This window comes from Opisthocomus hoazin, chromosome 5, assembly GCF_030867145.1.
Source record: "Opisthocomus hoazin isolate bOpiHoa1 chromosome 5, bOpiHoa1.hap1, whole genome shotgun sequence".
NCBI lineage: Eukaryota > Metazoa > Chordata > Aves > Opisthocomiformes > Opisthocomidae > Opisthocomus > Opisthocomus hoazin.
The window spans coordinates 21839324-21861030 of record NC_134418.1 but is presented as its reverse complement, the minus strand read 5'-3'; the positions used below and the strand labels follow the sequence as shown (position 1 = coordinate 21861030).

Below are 21707 nucleotides of genomic sequence, written 5' to 3'. Positions count from 1 at the left end.
AGTGACAATCCGCTGCACATCGATACGAGTTTGGATTCTGAGCTGAAGCCTGAGCTGTTGAATCGGAGAGGCTGGAAAATTGGCAGAGGCACTGCTCTCCCGAAGAGGGTGCGGGGCACAGCGAAACAACTCCTGGCATCGTTCTCAGGGGCATAGTTTGGCCCATGCAAGGACTGGCTCCAACAAGTTCTCAAGGAAGCTATGCTCAGGCTTTCTCTGCAGGGGAACATATTTTATGGCGCGGGGCCTTTGATGGGACTCTGGGAAGGAGTTCAGAAGACGCCCAAGAGAGCTGGATACCTAACTGTAGACGAACGGGGAATGCGTGACTGCATCTCTGCATAGGAAAAGAATAAATGGAAGTAGCTACCATGAGAAAGAACATGGAGAAAGTATCTGTGAAGAGACTAAACAAGATAGATACAGCAGAACTGGTGTATGATCCTATCTTTTTCTTAGAAAATGACAAACAATTCTTGCAATTTAAAGTATCTTTATTTTCTCAATTGACAGTAGTTGAGCTGATATCCTCTAAAGGTGTGAGCTTGAAAAAGTAATTTCATATTAAAAGAGAGCTTTTACAACTCCGACACAAAACTCAGATCGCAAATTACATTTACTTAATATTACATGCATTTTAGACACTGATCCATACTGTTTCTTTGCACAGTAGTCATTCTCAATGTACAAGTAATAACCATTGCTGTTACAGTGAAATTCAGTAGCATGCACTGCACACACCCATGTGCAAAGTTATTGTCTTCAGTCAGAAAATTTTGAAGTCATGATTTCTAAATTAATATTATAGATACAGTTCAATTTTGGTTTTATGCAGACATTGCATAGTTGATGATTAGCTTCTCAAGAAAGACTGGAATTGTGGTACCAGTATTGTTGAAGCAGATCAAGTGACAGTAGCAAACAAGAAGATTTGAAGAAGAGGCATAACTTTCAGGGTTGAAAGGTCAGCAAGCACAGCCTAGGATAAAAACCAAAAAGGCTTGTTAAACTTGACATTTGAATCAAATTTCTTTAAAGCAAGTCAAGAAGTCAGAAAAAGTTTCAAATACTGACTACAATACTAACAATAATTAGATTCAGACCCAGTTAGAAACAAATTATGCTGTTTTAAGTTAGTGCCTTATTGTATCATTTTTCATTCCAACATTTCAAAGAAAAAGCATATGTTTACATATATATACCAAGTAACTTTATTTTAGCCTTTAGCCTTACTTCAAATATACATGGCATCATGGGTGAATAAGGGGTCTAACATTTCAACTAGCTTCTAAAAATAATTGGGAATTAAGAATCCTTATCCTGTGGCTTGGCTAGTACTTGTGAAGTAAGTCCAATGTAATGACTCAAATAGCCAACGTCTTCTCATGAAAGTATGTTTAAAAAAAAAGTCATCACAGCTCTTGAAGTTTGAAAAAAATACATCACCAGATTGCTTTGAAAAAATATATTTTACCAAATTACTGAACAATACTAATCTTCATCTTAATGACTTAATTTACTTCATTTCCCATGACAGTACTCACAGTGAAATTTCAGATTCAATATTGACAAGAATAATCTTGTAAAATCTTTGTAACTCAAAAAGCACAGAAGCAACTACATTAAATCCTACTGAGAAAAAAGGTACAAACCTTTTATATTTTAAAAACAATGTATCCCACAAACACAGATTATATATTAAAGTAGGAAAAAAATAATCTAATTGTACAAAATAATTTGGTAACACTGCATTTTTGTAACAGATCAGTTCTTTTATTTCCTTTTACTCCAGAAGAGCAGTATTACGTACTGCATGTTCACAGTTCCCTTAGTTTTTCATCTAAGGTAAGAATTTAGGCAGAAAGATTTGCACTATGTACCACGCACCATGTGAAGCTTAAGTTACTCTTGTTGGCAAAGCATCAGAAACTATTTCAATCTCCTCTAAGTGAAACTTATCCTTACTTCAGCTGCAGCCAGTGATGTCACCTCCATCAGGTTGACCGCTCGGAAAGCAAACACAGCAGCTGCCAGCACTGAAAGAAAATGCCCAGTATTTAAGTTGCTGACCTGTTAATTAGTAGTTAGATTTAACGTTGATGTAAAATACCAATTCTCACTCCATTAGAGTAATTATTTTGATTCTGAAGAATAATATACAATGGATGGTTGTGTTTGAGTTTCTCTGGCCACTCTTTAAAACGGATAAGAAAACCAACATTCTTTCAGAAAAGTCTGAGTGAAAATGCTTGTGTTTAAGATGACTTGCTTTTAATTTGAAGGGACATAGTTCGTTTCTAAATCCATAATATTATGTGAATATTATATAACATTACAAAAACATGTTTGTTTATTTTGTACTATCTTAAATAATTGTATCTCTCTACACAGCTGTCTTATATGTACAAATGGAACCAAAACCTTTTACCTTCTATTCACCTACTTTGTATTTAAAAACTGACCCAACTGAAGATACACATCTTCTTTAGAACCCCCACCTTAAACCTTGTATAAATCTTCGGACATTTCCTTTTTAAAAAATGAGAACAAAACTTTCAAAGTCTCTTAAAAGATGAGACTTTGAATGAAGAAATCCAGCAAAATCAGGGGAACTCTCAGCTGCAGGAAGTACTGAAGAAGTATTTGCCATAAACGAGCAACATGAAGCCTGTATTTTGTGAAAGGTGATGAACTCACTTATTGCTACCACTGAAGCCAGGGGAACATCCTATGTTCTGTTCAAAGAGCGCTTAGCATTTCTCAAGCGCTATCATAAAAAAAAATTACCTTGCATATTTTTGTTAGAGACACAGTATTTATGCAATCTAGTTTTCTAAAAGTTACACTCTTTGACATGCATGGAATCTGTTTTCAGCATTCAAAGAGCAACTATTGTCTTTCTGTCACAAAATACATTGAAGCTAACATCTTTGCCTTACATCCACCTGGATTTAACACGTTTTGTAAAAATAATTCTATTACCAGCAAGAATTTCTAGAGAGTTGTATCCCAGGATTCTGTCCCACAGAAGCAAGAGCTGATCTGTAGCTAAATAACCAGAAAATGCTCGTACCATCCATTTAAATGAAATTCGTAGCCTGCAAACAAGTGAAAAACAACAGTTATTATATTTCTGTCTCCCATAATGATCAGACAGATCCTCTATAAATTGAAAATATTTCATTACTCTTCTGCATTTCTCTTACAGGAAGAATAGCCATTTTCTCTTACTACACTAATAGTATTTTCCTTTGCAACAGCCATCAGAACACTGTTTAGCAACTCATTTGACAAAGTACTAATATCATTAAAATATTCTGACCAAACAACCACATTAGAGGAATCCTCAGCTATTATCACCCCCAATGTTTCATCCTTTCTGCTGTTATGACGGATACCAATTATAACAGCAAGATTTTCAGGTTCAATTGCACTTGGTGCTGTGAGTACACTATAGAATGACAGCCTCTTGCTCTTTCTCCTCTTCCAGTAGCTTCCGCTGTAACTAACATATCTCTGTGTCTTCTGTCCCCTTGGAAGTAAATCACTTAGTTCCACCAGATCTGACATGAATAACTGAAATTTAGGTGAACAATGCAGCGTTTCTCATAGAGCAATTCTTCTCTTTTTTTCATAGAGCATGCAGAAGAAATGCACAAAACACATATATGCAGGTTAGACAAAGGACTCCAGCTGACTTTCAAGGAAAAATGGCACATTGGTGTTTGCACTTTTGAATAATTTCCCGTATCTTCTAAATTGAAATACTACAGAACAGCATTTTCAGAACAATGAATCTGCAGCATTTGTAGCAAGTCAGAAAGAAGTACTTACGGCTGAGCCCCAATTTCTCGAAGGTGATAAAACAGCTGGGGCAGATGGGTTTGTAGGAGAGTCTCAAACAGCAAACACAATGATACAATGCCCTAAGGAAACAAGATCACATCCTGAATACTAACCCTCATCCTGTGAAGTCTGAGAAAGCAGTATCAGCATGTAAGTATGCATAAATTTTTAATTCAAGCAATAAAACAGCAACATACAGCTCAGTAAGCAGGGCTCAAGCAACTCTAATGCCTTCAGTCACTAAAGCCTTGCTCCTACAGTTCTATGTATGCATTAGCGACACAACATGTTGTGATAGTCCCTTTCAGCTCTAAGTTACTTATGGTACTTGTATGTCAGGGTCTAAGTACTTAGTGGGTTATTATAATATGGCCTACTTGAAATATTTCCACTTTGATGAAACAGACCTCAGCTGCACTAAAAAACAGAAGATGTGAGAAATAGTATCTGTCTGAACTAAAAACAAACAGTAATGGGGACAACTACAACAAAGTTAAATGTAAACACATTTTTAAATTTCTTTTGAAAATTACAATGGAAACGAACAGATTCCTGTCTGACCGGTTTCCCTGCTATTAATGACTGAAAGCACAGTGCACAGCATTGAAATGGTATATCAAGGAAAGGATTGTCTTTTAGCAAGGAAATGTTTTCAAAAAACAACGTAACTATTCAGCACTTCATGAAGGAGGAAAAAAAACCTTATTTACTATATTTTATTCTTCAAAAATAGAAGATAAGCCAATTTCTACAACTGTCTTACATTCAAGACAGCTGATCCTGGTAATAAACATAACCAAATTATTTAAATTCATCTAGTAGTGCTAAAAAGCATGTACTGTCACAACAAGACACTTGAGTTAAAGAAACAGACATTAAGTTGATATCCCTGAAACAATGTCTGTATATATATGACTATATTTTAGCGCCTCTGCCCCAGAAAATACTTAAGTGTGCACTTACTTGTCACTAACTGAAACGAAACTGAGTATGCATTTATGTGACTTCCTGAACTGAGAACCCTATTGCATAAAAGACTCTTAAAAATCCCCACACCCTCATAAAATGAGAACTGTACTCTTTTAAAGTACATGACATTCTATAGCAAAGACTAACATTGACACAGAAAACAGCAATATTCAAACCAGAGTTACCTAATAATTTTTCCAAGCTTGTCTATTTTGTGATATTTAAAAGGCTGTATTTCAATCGCACAGAAGATCATGCCACTGTATATTATTGTTCCATAGCAAGCAGAATATCAAGTGAGTGGGTTTTAATTCCTAATGAACTTACAGAGGGATGAGAAGAGATGGAATGGAGTCTGAAGAAAAAACGCACATACATCTCACGGAATATCTGATACAATTTGGAAGGTTCATGGTACAGAAAACAAAGTGGAGCAACTGAAAGGATAAAAGAATTATAATTGACTCAACACTGTAAACTGCTAGAAGAGTTCAATGATTAAGTGCATGAGGTATGAGGAAAAAACAAGTAATTAATAGTAGTACAATTTAGAAAAACAATACTAAACCAATGATTTGGAAAGAAATATTTTATAATAGAGTCTATCATTTGATGCAAAAAGTTAAGAAAGGGTGTACAATACATTCTAGGTAATATTTCTATATAATTCAAGAATCTAAACTAATCAGAACCTGCTTACTACAGTGCTAGCTTCCGAAGCAGAAGAAACATGCTTTAAGAATAGCTTCCCTGGGCTTTAGGGCAACGATACGTTGAACAGTGTAAGTTTTTGATTCAACCATCTATAGCTTCCAATGTGCCCCTGGGCTAGTGACAATCCCCGAATTGGCTCCCCATTTGTAAGATTGGAATAAGTTTACTGCTTGAAGATAGGTGTTTTGAAAATGAAAATATTGAAAAAAAATAGCTTTTGGCTGCCACAATAACATCATGTAAGTATGACAGACTGACAGAGACCTGTTTATTTCCTACAGGATCTGAAAACCATGGACATTTGGTAGTTTACTGTTTAGAAGTCTTTTAGTATACCTGATTCAAAGTAAGAGTTGGCTACATTTGTAAAGCAGCAGTTCTCAAACTTTTTTCAATCAGTCCCTTTTTCCTTTTTGTAAAAGTCTAGCATACAGATAAGTCTATTGTATGTATATGCTGCACAAACGTAATCCGTTCCGTCCCACTGCGACTCCATTCCTTCAATTCATGTTTCACAGACAGTTGATCTCTATACATTTCCCTAAACAGCCTTCTTGTCTGTCCGCTCATCACGTCTACTGCTTCTTTTTACAAGTGCGTTCATTATGGATGACAACTTACATTTTAACACACTCATCGTCTCTCTCTACATTCATCTTCCCTTCCAGTTTTATTTACACACAGCTAAGGATATGGACACACTGTCTGCATACATATGTATACATACGCACATAGATATATGTACATTTTTATATATATGGGTGTATGCATGAGTGAATTCATTTTGATATATATATATCAAAAGGTGGCTTAATAGAAAATAGTAGCATATGTATATGAGAGTTGGGGTGCTAAGACAGAGCGAGATGTTCACAGAAATGTGTATTTACGTAGGGGTACAAAAAGCAGCAGGTGTTCCTAGTGTGTATGTTTTCAATGATTGAAGATGGAGGTGGGAGACTTGGCAGTGTGCATGTGTACATAAAGGCCTCCTGGCCTTCACGTACAGTGCCTGACAGCTGTAGAACAGAACCGTGCCTGACAGTTGGCACCCTAGGAGTGCCTGCATGCAAACATGCAAAAGTGTATAGGATTTACATAAGGCTCCAGGTGCTTCCTCCTATAGCACCACAGCATGGAACACACAGAATGCTCTGCTTGGTCCCAGCTACTGTAGCCATAGCCTGGAGTTCACAGAACCACAGAATGGTAGGGGTTGGAAGGGACCTCTGTGGATCATCTAGTCCAACCCCCCTGCCGAAGCAGGGTCACCTACAGCAGGCTGCACAGGACCTTGTCCAGGCGGGTCTTGAATATCTCCAGAGAAGGAGACTCCACAGCCTCCCTGGACAGCCTGTTCCAGTGCTCCGTCACCCTCAGAGGGAAGAAGTTCTTCCCATGTTCAGAAGGAACTTCCTGTGCCTCAGTTTGTGCCCATTGCCCCTTGTCCTGTCACTGGGCACCACTGAAAAGAGTCTGGCCCCATCCTCCTGACACTCACCCTTGAGATATTTATCAGCATATATTAGGTCCCCTCGCAGCCTTCTCTTCTTCTTCAGGCTAAACAACCTCAGCTCCCTCAGCCTTTTCTCAGAGGAGAGATGCTCCAGTCCCCTCATCATCCTCATAGCCCTCCGCTGGACTCTCTCCAGTAGCTCCTCATCTTTCTTGAACTGGGGAGCCCAGAACTGGACACAGTACTCTAGATGAGGCCTCACTAGGGCAGTGTAGAGGGGAAGGAGAGAACCTCCCTTGACCTATTGGCCACACTCCTCCTAATGCACCCCAGGATGCCATTGGCCTTCTTGGCAGCAAGGGCACACTGCTGGCTCATGGTTAACCTGTCATCCACTAGGACACCCAGGTCCCTCTCCACAGAGCTGCTCTCCAGCAGGTCCACCCCAAGCCTGTACTGGTGCATGGGGTTGTTCCTCCCCAGGTGCAGGACCCTGCACTTGCCCTTGTTGAACCTCATCAGGTTCCTCTCTGCCCAACTTTCCAGCCTGTCCAGGTCACGCTGAATGGCAGCACAACCTTCTGGTGCATCTACCACACCTCCCAGTTTGGTGTCATCAGGAAACTTGCTGAGGGTACATTCTAACATCCAGGTCATCGATGAAGAAGTTAAACAAGACTGGGCCCAGTACTGACCCCTGGGGGACACCACTAGTTACTGGCCTCGAACTAGACTCAGCGCCGCTGACGACAACCCTCTGAGTTCTGCCATTCAGCCAGTTCTCAATCCACCTCACCGACCACTCGTCCAGCCCACACTTCCTGAGCTTCCCTATGAGGATGTTATGGGAGACCGTGTCGAAAGCCTTGCTGAAGTCGAGGTAGACAACATCCATGGCTCTCCCTTCATCTACCCAGCCAGTCATGCCATCGTAGAAAGCTATCAGATTGGTCAGGCATGATTTCCCCTTGGTGAAACCATGATAACCTTCTTTTCCTCCACTACCATGTTCCCGGTACCTCGCTTTTCAGCCTCCCTCCTTCTCACAACCAGCATACGCTGAGCCCTTGCAATGACAGAGGACAGGAGGGCGGAAAGCAGCTCCCACCCAGTTTGAGAGTCGCTGTTCTCAAGGGCAGAGTCAAATTCAAACATTTTGAAAAGCGGTTTCACACAGGAAAAGTGAAAGCCTCCCAGTGAGTACCTAAGGAAGAGTTTGTAGCTAAGCTGTTCGTTACTTCAACGACCTAAGATCCCCTACTCCTGTTCAAATTTGCATTTCACATTTAAATCGTCTAATTTTAATGATTGTGTGATTATTAAACTTTATTATTAGCAAAACATAGCATTTTATGTATAATCTTAAAATCTGCTAGCCCTGTGATGCCACAAACACCTTAAAGTTAAAAACTGAAAACCTGTAACAAATAGCCTCACATTGTTGGAGTCTCTCTGCACTAGCTGCCTTGTTCCATCTGAGACCTGAAGAGATTTTTCTGCTCTTTTCCTAGAAATCTTGTTGATATTTTAGCTTTCCTCTGTGCAGTAAAGTAGCAACCATTCTATTATTTAATGCTCCTTTAACATGTGTTCTAGGCAAATGGATACAGCAACAGGCCTTTCACATAATTTCATGTTTGCAATAACTCTTTTTACAGGTAGCTTGGTCTACCCAGAAGTGAAACACAAGAAAAGAGCACCCTGTGAGCAAACTTTATCCCTCTATTCATATACATTAACATGTACAGCTCAGCCATTAGCTTTCAAAGAAGGAAGTCCCACATGGTAGCAAGCTGTAATATAAGTAAATAGAAACAGCCTGGAATTTTTAAAATTATATACAACAGTCTTCATACACAAAGAAACAGAATACACACAAGTTTAAAAGTTGCAGAAAGTACATACAGCTTTAAACTGCAATATGATCAAAGCAATCCTGACGTTTTAAGAGTGTATGAGAGTCACACTTACCATACATAGAAAAGCCGTGAAAAGGAATTACACCTACAAAACAAAAACATTTATTTTTTTCTTCTATTTCTTTTTATCCATGTAAAAAAATATGTATTTTCCCCCCAAGTTTCTAAATTCTATTCTGCCTACCATAGGAATAAAATATTTCCTTCTTATGGCTCCTACAGTTTCAGATCTCAGTCTCGTAACTATTTAAGTACAGGAATTGTATCACTTCCTTCAGTACAACCAACTACATCCTTAAACACATGCTATAGTTCCTAGAAAGCCAAGTAAAGCTCTGTTTCCATTAAGTTATTACTTATAAGCTTTGCTGAAATCAGAACCTAATTTCAGATAAATGACAATCCGCAAATGTCATCCACTGACAACGAGGGAGCCGGAAAAAAGGACGCTAAGACCTCTAGTAATTCATGCAGTGCCCAGATAAAACATTTAGAGGACTTGGCAGTTGTGTCATGACAGTTCTCTGCTCCTTTCCTGCTGATCTTGGCTCCCATTCATTAACTTTCATATAGGACCGGTAAGAGGGAGCTGCTTTGGCAACAGGTCATAAGGACAATGCTTCACAGCTACAAAGCTGCAAAGAATGACAGAGGCAAAAATGAAGAAGGGGGAACAGAAGTATGTGCTACAGCTGACACCACTGGAACACAGAAGACATAAAAGACAAGGCCAGAGACACAGATTTGAGATCGGTGACGTAAGGTCTTGAAAGCAAAAGCAAAGAGCTTGAACTTTGAATATAAATGCAGCGCAAAAGCAGGGAAAGGATTCAATAGAGAGAGATTGAAATGGTCAAAATAAGAGCTGAAAAAAGAATTTTAGTAACTGAAGTAACAGCAACAGCAATGGTGCCAACTTAAAATTATATAGATCAGTTACATCTGAATTTTTAAAATGAACACAGATTTTGAAAGGAAAAGACTTTACAGTGTGTTTGTTGAGTACTGAAAAGCTGGGGGTCAGACAGTTTCAGCACGTATCATTCAGATTCTCTAAGTGGTGACACAAGACTGGAATACAAACTGCTGCACCAGAAGTTGTTTCCCTTCTCCTTCCCACACACATAGACAAACTCTGCATGTGACTACTAATGCCAGGCTGAATGTGGTTTTGGAGTAGCTTCAGCCCAGTTTACTCCTTTAAATTAATGAATTTCGCAGAATAACAGAGAAACATAATTTGTAATAGAAAAAGAAATTACGTATTTGAGAAAAAAAAAAATCCTGTATCTTTCCAATCTGCCACTAGAGGAGGCAATAGTATAATTCTTACCATTTGGAGGATAGAAAACAGCATACTCTTCCATTCCGAGTTTTCCTGTGAATCATCAAACCACAACTCAAATGTGATTAAACTGTTAAAAGGTGTAAAGATTTCAATTAAAAAGTTGATTCTAAGTTACAATTACAAAAATCGTAACTAATTATCTTATTGACCATTTGATATTGTCTAAAACAAGCAAGCAATGCAATAGGACAGGTACAATTTCATATATAAAACTAAAATGCAGCACCAATAAGGGAGGATGACAAACAGCAAAAAAGAGGAGGAAGATTTCAGCAGTGCTAGCCCATAGAGATTTTATGTGGACGTGTGTTGGGAGCTTTAAAAGTGTTTGCTGCAGACATGGGCCCCAATGGAATGCACCCACGAGTGCTGAGGGAGCTGGCGGATGTCATTGCTGAGCCACTCTCCATCATCTTTGAGAGGTCCTGGAGGACAGGAGAGGTGCCCGAGGACTGGAGAAAGGCCGATGTCACTCCAATCTTCAAAAAGGGCAAGAAGGAGGGCCCAGGGAACTACAGGCCGGTCAGCCTCACCTCCATCCCGGGAAAGGTGATGGAGCAGCTTATCCTGGAGGCCATCATCAAGCAAGTGGAAGAAAAGAAGGTTATCAGGAGTAGTCAGCATGGATTCACCAAGGGGAAATCGTGCCTGACCAATCTGATAGCTTTCTACGATGACATGACTGGCTGGGTAGATGAAGGGAGAGCCATGGATGTTATCTACCTTGACTTCAGCAAGGCTTTCGACACAGTCTCCCATGATATCCTCCTAGGGAAGCTGAGGAAGTGTGGGCTGGATGAGTGGTCGGTGAAGTGGATAGAGAACTGGCTGAATGGCAGAACTCAGAGGGTTGTCATCAGCAGCGCTGAGTCTAGTTGGAGGCTGGTAACTAGTGGTGTCCCCCAGGGGTCAGTACTGGGCCCAGTCTTGTTTAACTTCATCAACGACCTGGATGAAGAGTTAGAATGTACCCTCAGCAAGTTTGCTGATGACACCAAACTGGGAGGAGTGGTAGATACACCAGAAGGCTGTGCTGCCATTCAGTGTGACCTGGATAGGCTGGAAAGCTGGGCAGAGAGGAACCTGATGAGGTTCAACAAGGGCAAGTGCAGGGTCCTGCACCTGGGGAGGAACAACCTCATGCACCAGTACAGGCTTGGGGTGGACCTGCTGGAGAGCAGCTCTGTGGAGAGGGACCTGGGTGTCCTGGTGGATGACAGGTTAACCATGAGCCAGCAGTGTGCCCTGGCTGCCAAGAAAGCCAATGGGACCCTGGGGTGCATCAAGAAGAGAGTGGCCAGCAGGACAAGGGAGGTTCTCCTTCCCCTCTACACTGCCCTAGTGAGGCCTCATCTAGAGTACTGTGTCCAGTTCTGGGCTCCCCAGTTCAAGAAAGATGAAGAGCTACTGGAGAGAGTCCAGCGGAGGGCTACGAGGATGATGAGGGGACTGGAACATCTCTGCTACGAGGAGAGGTTGAGGGAACTGGGCTTGTTCAGCCTGAAGAAGAGAAGGCTGCGAGGGGACCTTATAAATGCTTACAAATATCTGAAGGGTGGGTGTCAGGAGGATGGGGCCAAGCTCTTTTCAGTGGTGCCCAGTGACAGGACAAGGGGCAATGGGCACAAACTGAAGCAGAGGAAGTTCCGTCTGAACATGAGGAAGAACTTCTTCCCTCTGAGGGTGACGGAGCACTGGAACAGGCTGCCCAGGGAGGTTGTGGAGTCTCCTTCTCTGGAGATATTCAAGACCCGCCTGGACAAGGTCCTGTGCAGCTTGCTGTAGGTGACCCTGCTTCGGCAGGGGGGTTGGACTAGATGACCCACAGAGGTCCCTTCCAACCCCTACTATTCTGTGATTCTGTGATTCTTGAAGACAGTGAAGCTCTATGAGGGGATAAGGTTAAGGTGACAAGTCTGCCATGCTGTGGCAGACTGACCTAGGGACAGGAAAGGCATTTAGAAAGATGCAAGAACAGATAAAAAAAAATTGAAGGCTTCATTAATCCTGCAACAGAGAGGAAGATGGATGGTATAGTCCTGATGTAAGAAAAGAAATATTTAAGTAATCTATTGGATACAAAAGATTAATTAAGTCAAGACAACCACTGATAGTACGGACTGACCATATAACTTATCTTCACTGTAAAATGAACATGTTATATTAGTTAACTGTATTTCAACTACAGAACCTAATAATTTAAAATCCACTATTAAAAATTTAACAGTTTATTTAGAAATATATGTGGGTTTAAGCATAATTACAACTATTTTAGCTTTAAAATTAGAAAATTCAACTAGAAAATGTACTTATATGAAAATGTATAGAATATTCATAGATCCTTTAGGTCTCTGTGTATTTTGTTTGCTCTACACAGCAGAATTTAGCACAGGCATCTGTCAGGTTCAATGGAATCTAGACTTAGATTTTTTCCTGTAGCATGAATTGACTGAATTAAATTCAAAACTACCCTGCGAAGCTATTGCCTACTACCCCATGAAAATAAAATCCAGTATTTTCCAAGTACAGAAACCAGTTATTTCATTATACCTAAAAAATATTTTTTGCTTTTCCTTTCAATAGTTTGCTTGCTGTGCAGCCTGGAGTTGTAATCCGGAAGCAGAGTATTTTTAGCATAAAGCACATCTCTTGGAAAATTAGCCAAAAATAGGACCTACAAGCCTTTTGGATTTACACTGCACAGGTTCAGCACAGATTTAGATTTCAGCAACTTCGTTTCCCAGATTTGTCTAGGAATAAGTAGGATGTTCCCCACAGCTGCGTTTCTGGGCTGCCGTGGCTCTGTGCCTGAAGTGAGACCTGGGATCCCACTGCTGCTCTGCTCTCAGGTGAGCTGTTTGCTTGTTTCAAGAAGTAAGCCTCTCAGAGAGAGAGAAAAGACCTACAAAGCAATAAAGGAGGAAGAAAAAAATTAGAAAACAAACATTGCCTCTTAGTGACATAAGAAGCAGCCAGAGGAAAACTGTCAGCAGAGCTCCTGTGCAAAAGAAGTACTTGGCACGGGAATCAAATTTGGCTAAATACACTGGCACGAGGGACCAGGGAAGAAAACGGGAATGCAGAAGGTAAAAGTACATGGAAAAAAAAAAGTGATTGGATGGCCAACTGATTCAAGAAGGAAGACAAAATTAGGAACCTCCGGGTAAAGCCAGGACAGCTGAGGACCTAAGCAGCAAGGAAACAAAGTCCAGAGGTATGGCATTAGAAGTTGGCAGAGAAGGCAAGTGGACTGAACCAATAAATTCGAGACTGTTAAGAAAAATAAGACTCCCATGAGAACTTAAGCCAAAGAACATCCAAAAGTAAGCTGACACTCTGCAAGGTGTCATGTTTTTTTGGGGGAAAAAAAAAAATAAAAATCAGCATAAGTCTGCTTGGTAGAGCTCTACTCTCCCAGACCTTCAAAGAGAGCCTAGAATGCTTCAGCAACATGTTCTGCTCCTGCCTACAAATATCTGCACAACTCACTGCTTCGGGAAGACAACATCCTACAACCATTTCCAGCTGTTAAATTCATTGAAGTTGCAGAGGACAAAGTTGTATATTTAAATTTGTAGCTCTGATGAAGATAGCTGTTATCAAGATTTTACCATGTTGTCATAGCTGTATGTTTAATTTATTTTGGTAAAACACTGGAGAATTATACACAGAAAACTACAGTAAAAGAACAACGTTGCAATGTGGCCTTCATGTGATCAGCTTCTAAACCGTCATAATAGAATCTGTGCAGATGTCAATGGGATACATGATGGTTTTTATTAATGTTCTTTTAAATGTAGTCTGCTAGGTGTAATGAACATAAAAGCACATTCACATATGGTATTACTGCAGCAGTCAACAAAAATCTATACACTCTTTTTTAAAACAACTCCTTTTACCTCGTATGTATGATTTGGGTGGGGTTGCGCTACTGTAAGTAAAGTGCTCCAATACAGATGTATCTCGGGAAAAACAGAGTAATACCTGTAGAAAAGACAGCATATAAAAATCAGCTGACTTACCGGATCAACAAAGCTACGTCAAACAGATTTAAGGACCTGTCTTAATTAGCACCTATTAGATGCTGTCAAAGAAAGCTAATAAAGTTGAAAGCTCTTGACCAAGTGAATTTACTTTCCTGTTCAATCTTCCAGGCTCGCTTTGAACTTGCTATAATTTTATCTTCACATTCATTTGTTGTCAGTAAAATATCCACGTTTTCCAATCCTCCTCTTTGTCTCTCAGCACGGGTTTATCCCCTTCTGTCACATCCTTAGTGACTGTGCATGCAACTGGCTGCTTTGATGACAATTAGATTCTTTTTCTATTCAGTTACTATGACCTGGGAAAGTCCTAGTAAGTGAATAAGGAAACGAAACATTTACATTTTCGCATGTGTGCAGTTCCAGAAGACTGATCCTTACATTCATTTTCACTCCCAGGAGCTTTACAGAATGCTTGCACGATATTCAGTTCTTTCAAAAAGTACAGATTATAATGTTCACCTTGTATCCATAAGTTCTGAAGTGCACACTGTATTTTGTAAAATATATCTGTTTACTTAAATGAATATATTGTTTACCTAAATGAAAAAAACAGTATTCACAGCAAATTAGTATAAAATTAAATGATAAAGGCATTCCTAGAAAAAAAAAATCAACAATAATCTCATTCTATATCCAGTTGTAAAAAATGTAATTAGTATTGTCCTTCACAATTTTCATGTCTCATGCAATGAAAGACTGCAGTATCAAGAATGTCCACAAGAAGGCAGAAGTAAAACAGACTTGCTGCTGACTTTTTTGCATATCTTAAACCCTCTCTGCTCTCACTTTACCAGTTTGTTTGTTTGTTTTAACTGCAGCCAAGGTGTAAAAAGTGGAAATGTTTTAGATAGTGTTTCACTACACAATTTACTGTGAATAAAAATTAATGGATTTTTCCTTCAACTAATTATTGCAAACATTTTCCAGATATCAGCATTTGTCAAAAGCAAACATGCAAAACCGAAACACTGCGACATGTGAACATCATTGCTTTTTTTCATTTTGTATGGAAAGCAGGTCGTATTTCGAGACTTTTTCCTCTTTTGAACCTCAAAACTATTTCTCAGATACAAACGCCTTTTAAAAAATAGTTTCTTTATCTCAGTTTAAGCTAAATATTATTTTTGTGCAATACACAATCATTTTCAAAGCTGCCAAAATATAGCTGACAATAACAATACACAGGCAAATGTAATTCTCTCTATATTTTAACTGAGGTGAAAGAAAAAGAAACTCATCTAAAAACGACATAAATTATGTTCTCTCACAGGGGAAAGAATGTAAGCTTAATTTGAGGCCCCCTTTTTTAGGAATACAGTGTCCAGTACCAGTATCTAGAAGTCTTTAAATTAAGATTGTGCATCTGTATAAGAGATGGACTCTAGCTCAAACGTAAGTTTTATGTATACTATGTTTTTCTATACCTAAAAACTGCTGGGTGAAGTTCTTTGCATGTATTCATTATGCAGGATGTAAGACTAAAGTATTCAAATTGAACATCTGGCCTGAAATAATTAATTTACAAATTTTTTAATATTCCATATCAGAGCAGCTCATACTGCAGAATTTTTCCAGGGGCCACAGAACAAAATCATTTGGCAGCAATGCATTTGCAAATTAGGTTGGAAGAGAAAATTACCAAGGAAAATGGATAACTTTCTTCCAGAAAAGAGTTTGAAGAATACCAAAAAGTACCAAACAAAACCAGAGCTAACAAAACTAATAATTAGAGGTTTGAGATATTCTTTGCCTCAAAGCCTTGCAGTAGAACGAGCCACTTAATTTTTCAAATATTTTTGGTGACTCTCCTTCAAATTACTAAGCATAGTTTAGTGGGTTTTATGATTTTCATTCTGTAATCGTTCTATTAGTTGATAGAGCTATATAAAAAAATATTCAACTGTGCTATATATTGAGAATAATGAAAAAAATTATTTCTGATGGTCTTAAAACAAAAGATTATACTGTATACTAGTTCATACTCCTTCATAGATTATAATCCTGTGTCCACTGGAACTGTCAGTTAATGACTAATTAATATGCCTTAGTAGTCTATATAACAAATGAAGCTGAAATAAGAATGAGATTTTCACATCCCATGATGAAGAGATAATGTTACAATAATGAAGATCATCTTCAATCCTTAAATCAAGAAAAACTTCTACATGTAAATATTTTAGTGAATATATACCAGTTTGAATTGTCATTATGTAGTTACTCATCAAATTTTAATTCAGAAACACATTCAGATACTGATCTTAATATTGTAACTATTTTCAAGTAAAAAAGGCTATAAGTTCACGAGGTTATAGTTTTAAGTATTAATGTTTAAATGCTTATTATGCTAAAATATTATACGTAGACATGATTGAATAGTACACTTAAATACTAATGCATATTTTTACATCTATATGGAGAAAGCAGCATTAAGGACAGTTTCTTGCTTAGTTAAATTACTAGCAGTTTTACATAGTTTCATATAGCTCTAAAACAAAAAATTAAGCAAGTCTAACCTAACAGATGTGACTAATGTAATTGAAAGCACTGTGGAAATGCTAAGTTTGCTGCATGACATTTATGTTGACACTGCAATCAACTACACATTAGGAAATTCATAAATGTAATCTCCTTCTATTTAAGGCCATTTGACAGGCATCAATGAAGATAATTCTTTATAAATCAGCTGGGTTCCCCATAACTAGAAGCAGCTTTGGAATGGGAGCAACCCTAAAAGTAACCACACGTATCACTACCTTATTCAGAATTAAACACTGCTTATTGCAGTAGGTCACTGTAAAGCAGTATTATTTTTTTTTTATTTAAACTGGAACACTGAATATACTTCTCAAGTCTTAAGTTCTCTGTATGCTATGGCTGTTGATCATTTTACTATTGCAAAGCTGGAACGGGGAAGAATACGGGTGCCTTTGTATTTTCTGGCTTACTGCATTGGAAAGACACTGTTGTAGCGTCCTTCGGAGCAGAGGTTTTAGAAGCCTGTCCGGCCTCATCTCCTTAAGCGTACAAGGCTGTTGTTCAGAAGGGAAGGTACATGTAACGCAGCAAACAGGTGCATCTGTCTGAGGTCCCACTGTACACATGAAACACAAAGGCAGTCCTTCATCCAAAGATGACACAATCCCACAGGAGTATTTCTAGCTTTTCTGAGAAAAAAATAGTCACATACCTGATATAAATAATCCTCAAATACAAAATAGTAGTCATCGTTGCTTGCTGTCAGCTTTACATCCTGTAATCAAAAAATACAGCAGTATGAAACCAGAAGACATCTTTTCAGACTCCCATAGAAGCTAAATTTAACACAGTGGTAGGAGACACGGTTTCACTATTGAATCATGAAAGAGCTGTAGTTAAGCATATACTCCATATTTTAAAATTTTAAAATGCTATATTAACTGGATGATTAAAACATTCAGAATTGAAACTTGAAATGGAAGTGGTTGGACCCCAATGCTTTCTTCCTTGTGAAACCAATTATTCCTTCAAATGAAGTTACTGTTTCTTTACGACTGAACGGCTCAACTCCAACAAATGTCTTGCACAAGAGCTAACACAGGCACCAGGCGAGAGTTTACAATAACAAATTCACCCTAATCATTCTTACACTCCTTAAAACCAAACCATCTAATGTTTTATTTGTTAAAAAACACAAGATACTGATGTGAGGAGTATATAAATCACTTTATCACTGTTTAGTGAATTACTTACTTTGTAAATCAGGCTGTCCACTAAAAGGTCGTGCTGAATCACATTTGACTTAAGCTGTTCATAATACAAGATATCCTAAAATAAGAAATATTATCATCATCAGACTGAGACACAACTTTAATTTATATTTAAACTAACGAAGCCATTTTTTAAGCATTTTTTAAAAATTATAAGCATGTATTCAACTGAAAAACCCACTGCATAATTTATGAAGCATTCTGTCATGGTTTATTCCAGTTTAAGCACTAAGAAATGAGGCAGATATTTGAGACATTATAAAACGCTTTAGATAATTAATACAATGAGAATGAAGGAACTAGTTCAAATCAAAGATCCTATCTTCCAACCTTGGGGTCCCTCTGCACCTAAAACCTTTTCAATGCTCAAAATCATGTTTTTTTTCTTTGTTACCCTCTATTTCCATGCACCTCTCCACCAACAGGTTTTGTTGTATCTTCCAGCATTAGTGAGTTGCTGCAAATATTTGACGTTAATCTTATAAGCTACAGAGAACTACTCTAATATTCAAGTCACAATTTGAAATCATCAATACTGTAGTCTAATTAAGTGTAACACTGCAAAATGAATGTTTGAAGGTTTTTTTGCCATCCCAAATGACTGTATACATTAGAATAGAAGGTGCTAATAAAAAAAAAAACCCAAAAAACTTTTTCTTGCCTAGCAGACTGCATGATTAACAGTTTCTGTTGTACATGCAAGTATTCCTGCATAAGAAATGGTACCGTGAAACTCATGGCTATAATGGTAATAGATAACGTAACTACTTATCTATTGTAACTTGAGAAAGAGATTCTAATAACCTCATGGTTTCCTGTTACCATTTCCTAGTTTTCACTTCTCTACAACTGTTAAAGGCTGCTTGGAAGTGGGAGATGAGAAGTGGTATGAAAGAAGGGTAGAAAGGAAGACCCTGGGAACTACCGACCTGTCAGCCTCACCTCTGTGCCTGGGAAGATCATGGAACAGATCCTCCTAGAAGATAATGCTAAGGCACATGGAGGCCAGGGAGGTGATTCAAGACACCCAGCATGGCTTCACCAAGGGCAAGTCCTGCCTCACCAACCTAGTGGCTTTCTATGATGGTGTAACAACAAGAGTGGGCATGGGAAAACCTATGGATGTCATCTATCTGGATTTTTGTAAAGCCTTTGACACGGTGCCCCACAACATCCTTCTCTCTAAATTGGAGAGCCATGGATTTGATGGGTGGACTGTTTGGTGGATAAGGAATTGGTTGGATGGTCGCAGCCAAAGGGTAGTGGTCAACGGCTCAGTGTCCGGATGGAGACCAGTGACAAGTGGAGTCCCTCCGGGGTCCGTACTGGGACCGGTGCTGTTCAATATATTTATCAATGACATGGACAGTGACATCGAGTGTACCCTCAGCAAGTTTGCAGATGACACCAAGCTGAGTGGTACCGTCGAGACACCAGAAGGACGGGATGCCATCCAGAGGGACCTGGACAAGCTGGAGAGGCGGGCCTGTGTGAACCTCATGAGGTTCAACAAGGCCAAGTGCAAGGTCCTACACCTGGGTCCGGGTAATCCCTGGTATCAATACAGGCTGGGGGATGAAAGGATCGAGAGCAGCCCTGCCGAGAGGGACTTGGGGGTGCTGATAGACGAAAGGCTGAACATGAGCCGGCAATGTGCGCTGGCAGCCCAGAGGGCCAACCGTGTCCTGGGCTGCATCAGGAGAAGCGTGGCCAGCAGGTCGAGAGAGGTGATTCTGCCCCTCTACTCTGCTCTGGTGAGACCTCACCTGGAGTACTGCGTTCAGCTCTGGAGCCCTCAGCACGAGAAGGACATGGAGCTGTTGGAGCGGGTCCAAAGGAGGGCTACAAAAATGATCCCAGGGCTGGAGCACCTCTCCTATGAGGACAGGCTGAGAGAGTTGGGCTTGTTCAGCCTGGAAAAGAGAAGGCTGCGGGGAGACCTGATTGCAGCCTTTCAGTACTTAAAGGGAGCCTATAGGAAAGATGGGGACAATCTTTTTAGTAGAGACAGCAGTGACAGGACGAGGGGTAATGGTTTTAAACTAAAACAGGGTAGGTTTAGGCTGGATATAAGGAAGAAATTCTTTACAATGAGGGTGGTGAAACACTGGAACGGGTTGCCCAGAGAGGTAGTGGAGTCCCCATTCCTGGAAACATTCAAGACCAGGCTGGACAGGGCTCTGAGCAACCTGATCTAGTTAGTGGTGTCCCTGCTCGCTGTGGGGGGGTTGGACTAGATGACCTCTAGGGGTCCCTTACAACCCAAAAACTTTCTATGATTCTATAAGAGAGCAATCTTTTGCTATGCACAGATAGAGCACACTTTAAATTTATAGGCAGAAACAAGTTTTCTTCTTAAAATACTTTCACCTGAGGTCACACAGTGGCTCCAAGCCACAAGTTAATGTTCTCACTAGCTCAGTGTTTTGTGGTAACCTTCTCCTTCCTGAATTAGAATGCCATTCAATATGTTTTACGTTTGCTTACAAAAGTCCATAGATTTCCTGTTATTATTAAAATTATTGTAAAACCACAACTAAAAATTAATCCATTCATCTTAACAGTCAGAACAACTTTGTATTAAGTTTAATTGCTGCTGATTTATTCACACTTAGAATAGGCTTAGCGATTTGGTATGCAAGGAATGGTTTTACTGAATGTGTAAAGAACAGATTCCTGTACGAGAAAAAAAATCATAAATTATGCTTTACTGACATCATGAGTTTAGAGTGCTAGTTTCAGTGCAGTTTTGTTTATGGCATCATACTGAATTATGGTTGTTCTGTAATTAATTTCTCAAAATGTTTATCAGCTTCCTATGCCTTAATTCAACTGCATTATTAATTGAAATGTAAAGAATCATGTTAATTGCATAAATTACAGTTTATGCCAATAGCCAGTGAACAGTATCTTCCACAGAAAAGAACCCAGAAAACTGATGAAAGAAATTTTAATTAAATAGGTTGAACTAGAACAGAGGATTTGCTGTTTGTTAACTCAGAACGACACATGTGTTTAAACCATTTGGTAACATTTCTTTTTGTTTTAGCAAAGCTAAAATGTAGAAACTTTCCATTTCCCACCCTTCAGACTTGGGTACTGATTTTAGAAAATAATCTTACTTATTAGAATGTAGGGTAAGTTACTGCCTGAGTTAGAACAGAGATTTTAATTACTTAGCCTTAGTCAATAAGATGTACAGTTTCTGAAATATATACCCTTCCCAATTTTCCTCCTTAATTTGTTTCAATTGGGGTAAATATTTCAAGCAATTAAAAAGGTAGTAAGAATAAGTAACCTAATGTTTGGGGCGCCATCTTAAAAGAGAGAACAACTGGACACAGATTACTCAGCAACTCGCAGAAACCGAATGCAAGTTCTTTACAATCCTGTTGAATACTTTCTTCAGTGTGATTTTAAATCAAAAGAGTCAACAGTTCATCACCTTTTTTTTTCCTCAGAAATAATAGTTTCTCCTTTGCTCTTACAAAAACACACTAGGCCAACTTGGTCACCACTCAGAAGATCAAACACTGTTTGCTGTTGCTGTTATAATTTCAGCATGAACTAAGATTTCAAACACAACTTGAAACTCTACCCTGAAAAAATTAACAGCAAATTTACATTGCAAATATGAGCAGAGTAAAACAATATTTTAAAATT

General features: G+C 39.0%; 1 protein-coding gene across 3 annotated transcripts in view; it reads right to left on the bottom strand.

The window, feature by feature from the left end:
* Positions 1-479: 479 nt before the first annotated feature.
* TBC1D19 (TBC1 domain family member 19) overlaps positions 480-21707 on the bottom strand; it is a 61284-nt gene continuing 40056 nt past the window's right edge. For 2 of the 3 annotated variants that reach the window (XM_075420666.1, XM_075420667.1), the window contains exons 12-21: positions 18028-18102; positions 17486-17548; positions 14152-14236; positions 10238-10282; positions 8957-8989; positions 5143-5252; positions 3835-3926; positions 2983-3098; positions 1966-2036; positions 480-979 (exon numbers count right to left, since the gene is read on the bottom strand). In XM_075420666.1, the coding sequence (XP_075276781.1) occupies positions 905-979; positions 1966-2036; positions 2983-3098; positions 3835-3926; positions 5143-5252; positions 8957-8989; positions 10238-10282; positions 14152-14236; positions 17486-17548; positions 18028-18102 (765 nt within the window). In that variant the 3' untranslated portion in view covers positions 480-904. The remainder of the gene's footprint in view (positions 980-1965; positions 2037-2982; positions 3099-3834; positions 3927-5142; positions 5253-8956; positions 8990-10237; positions 10283-14151; positions 14237-17485; positions 17549-18027; positions 18103-21707) is intronic. The other variant, XM_075420668.1, reaches the window with a different exon arrangement.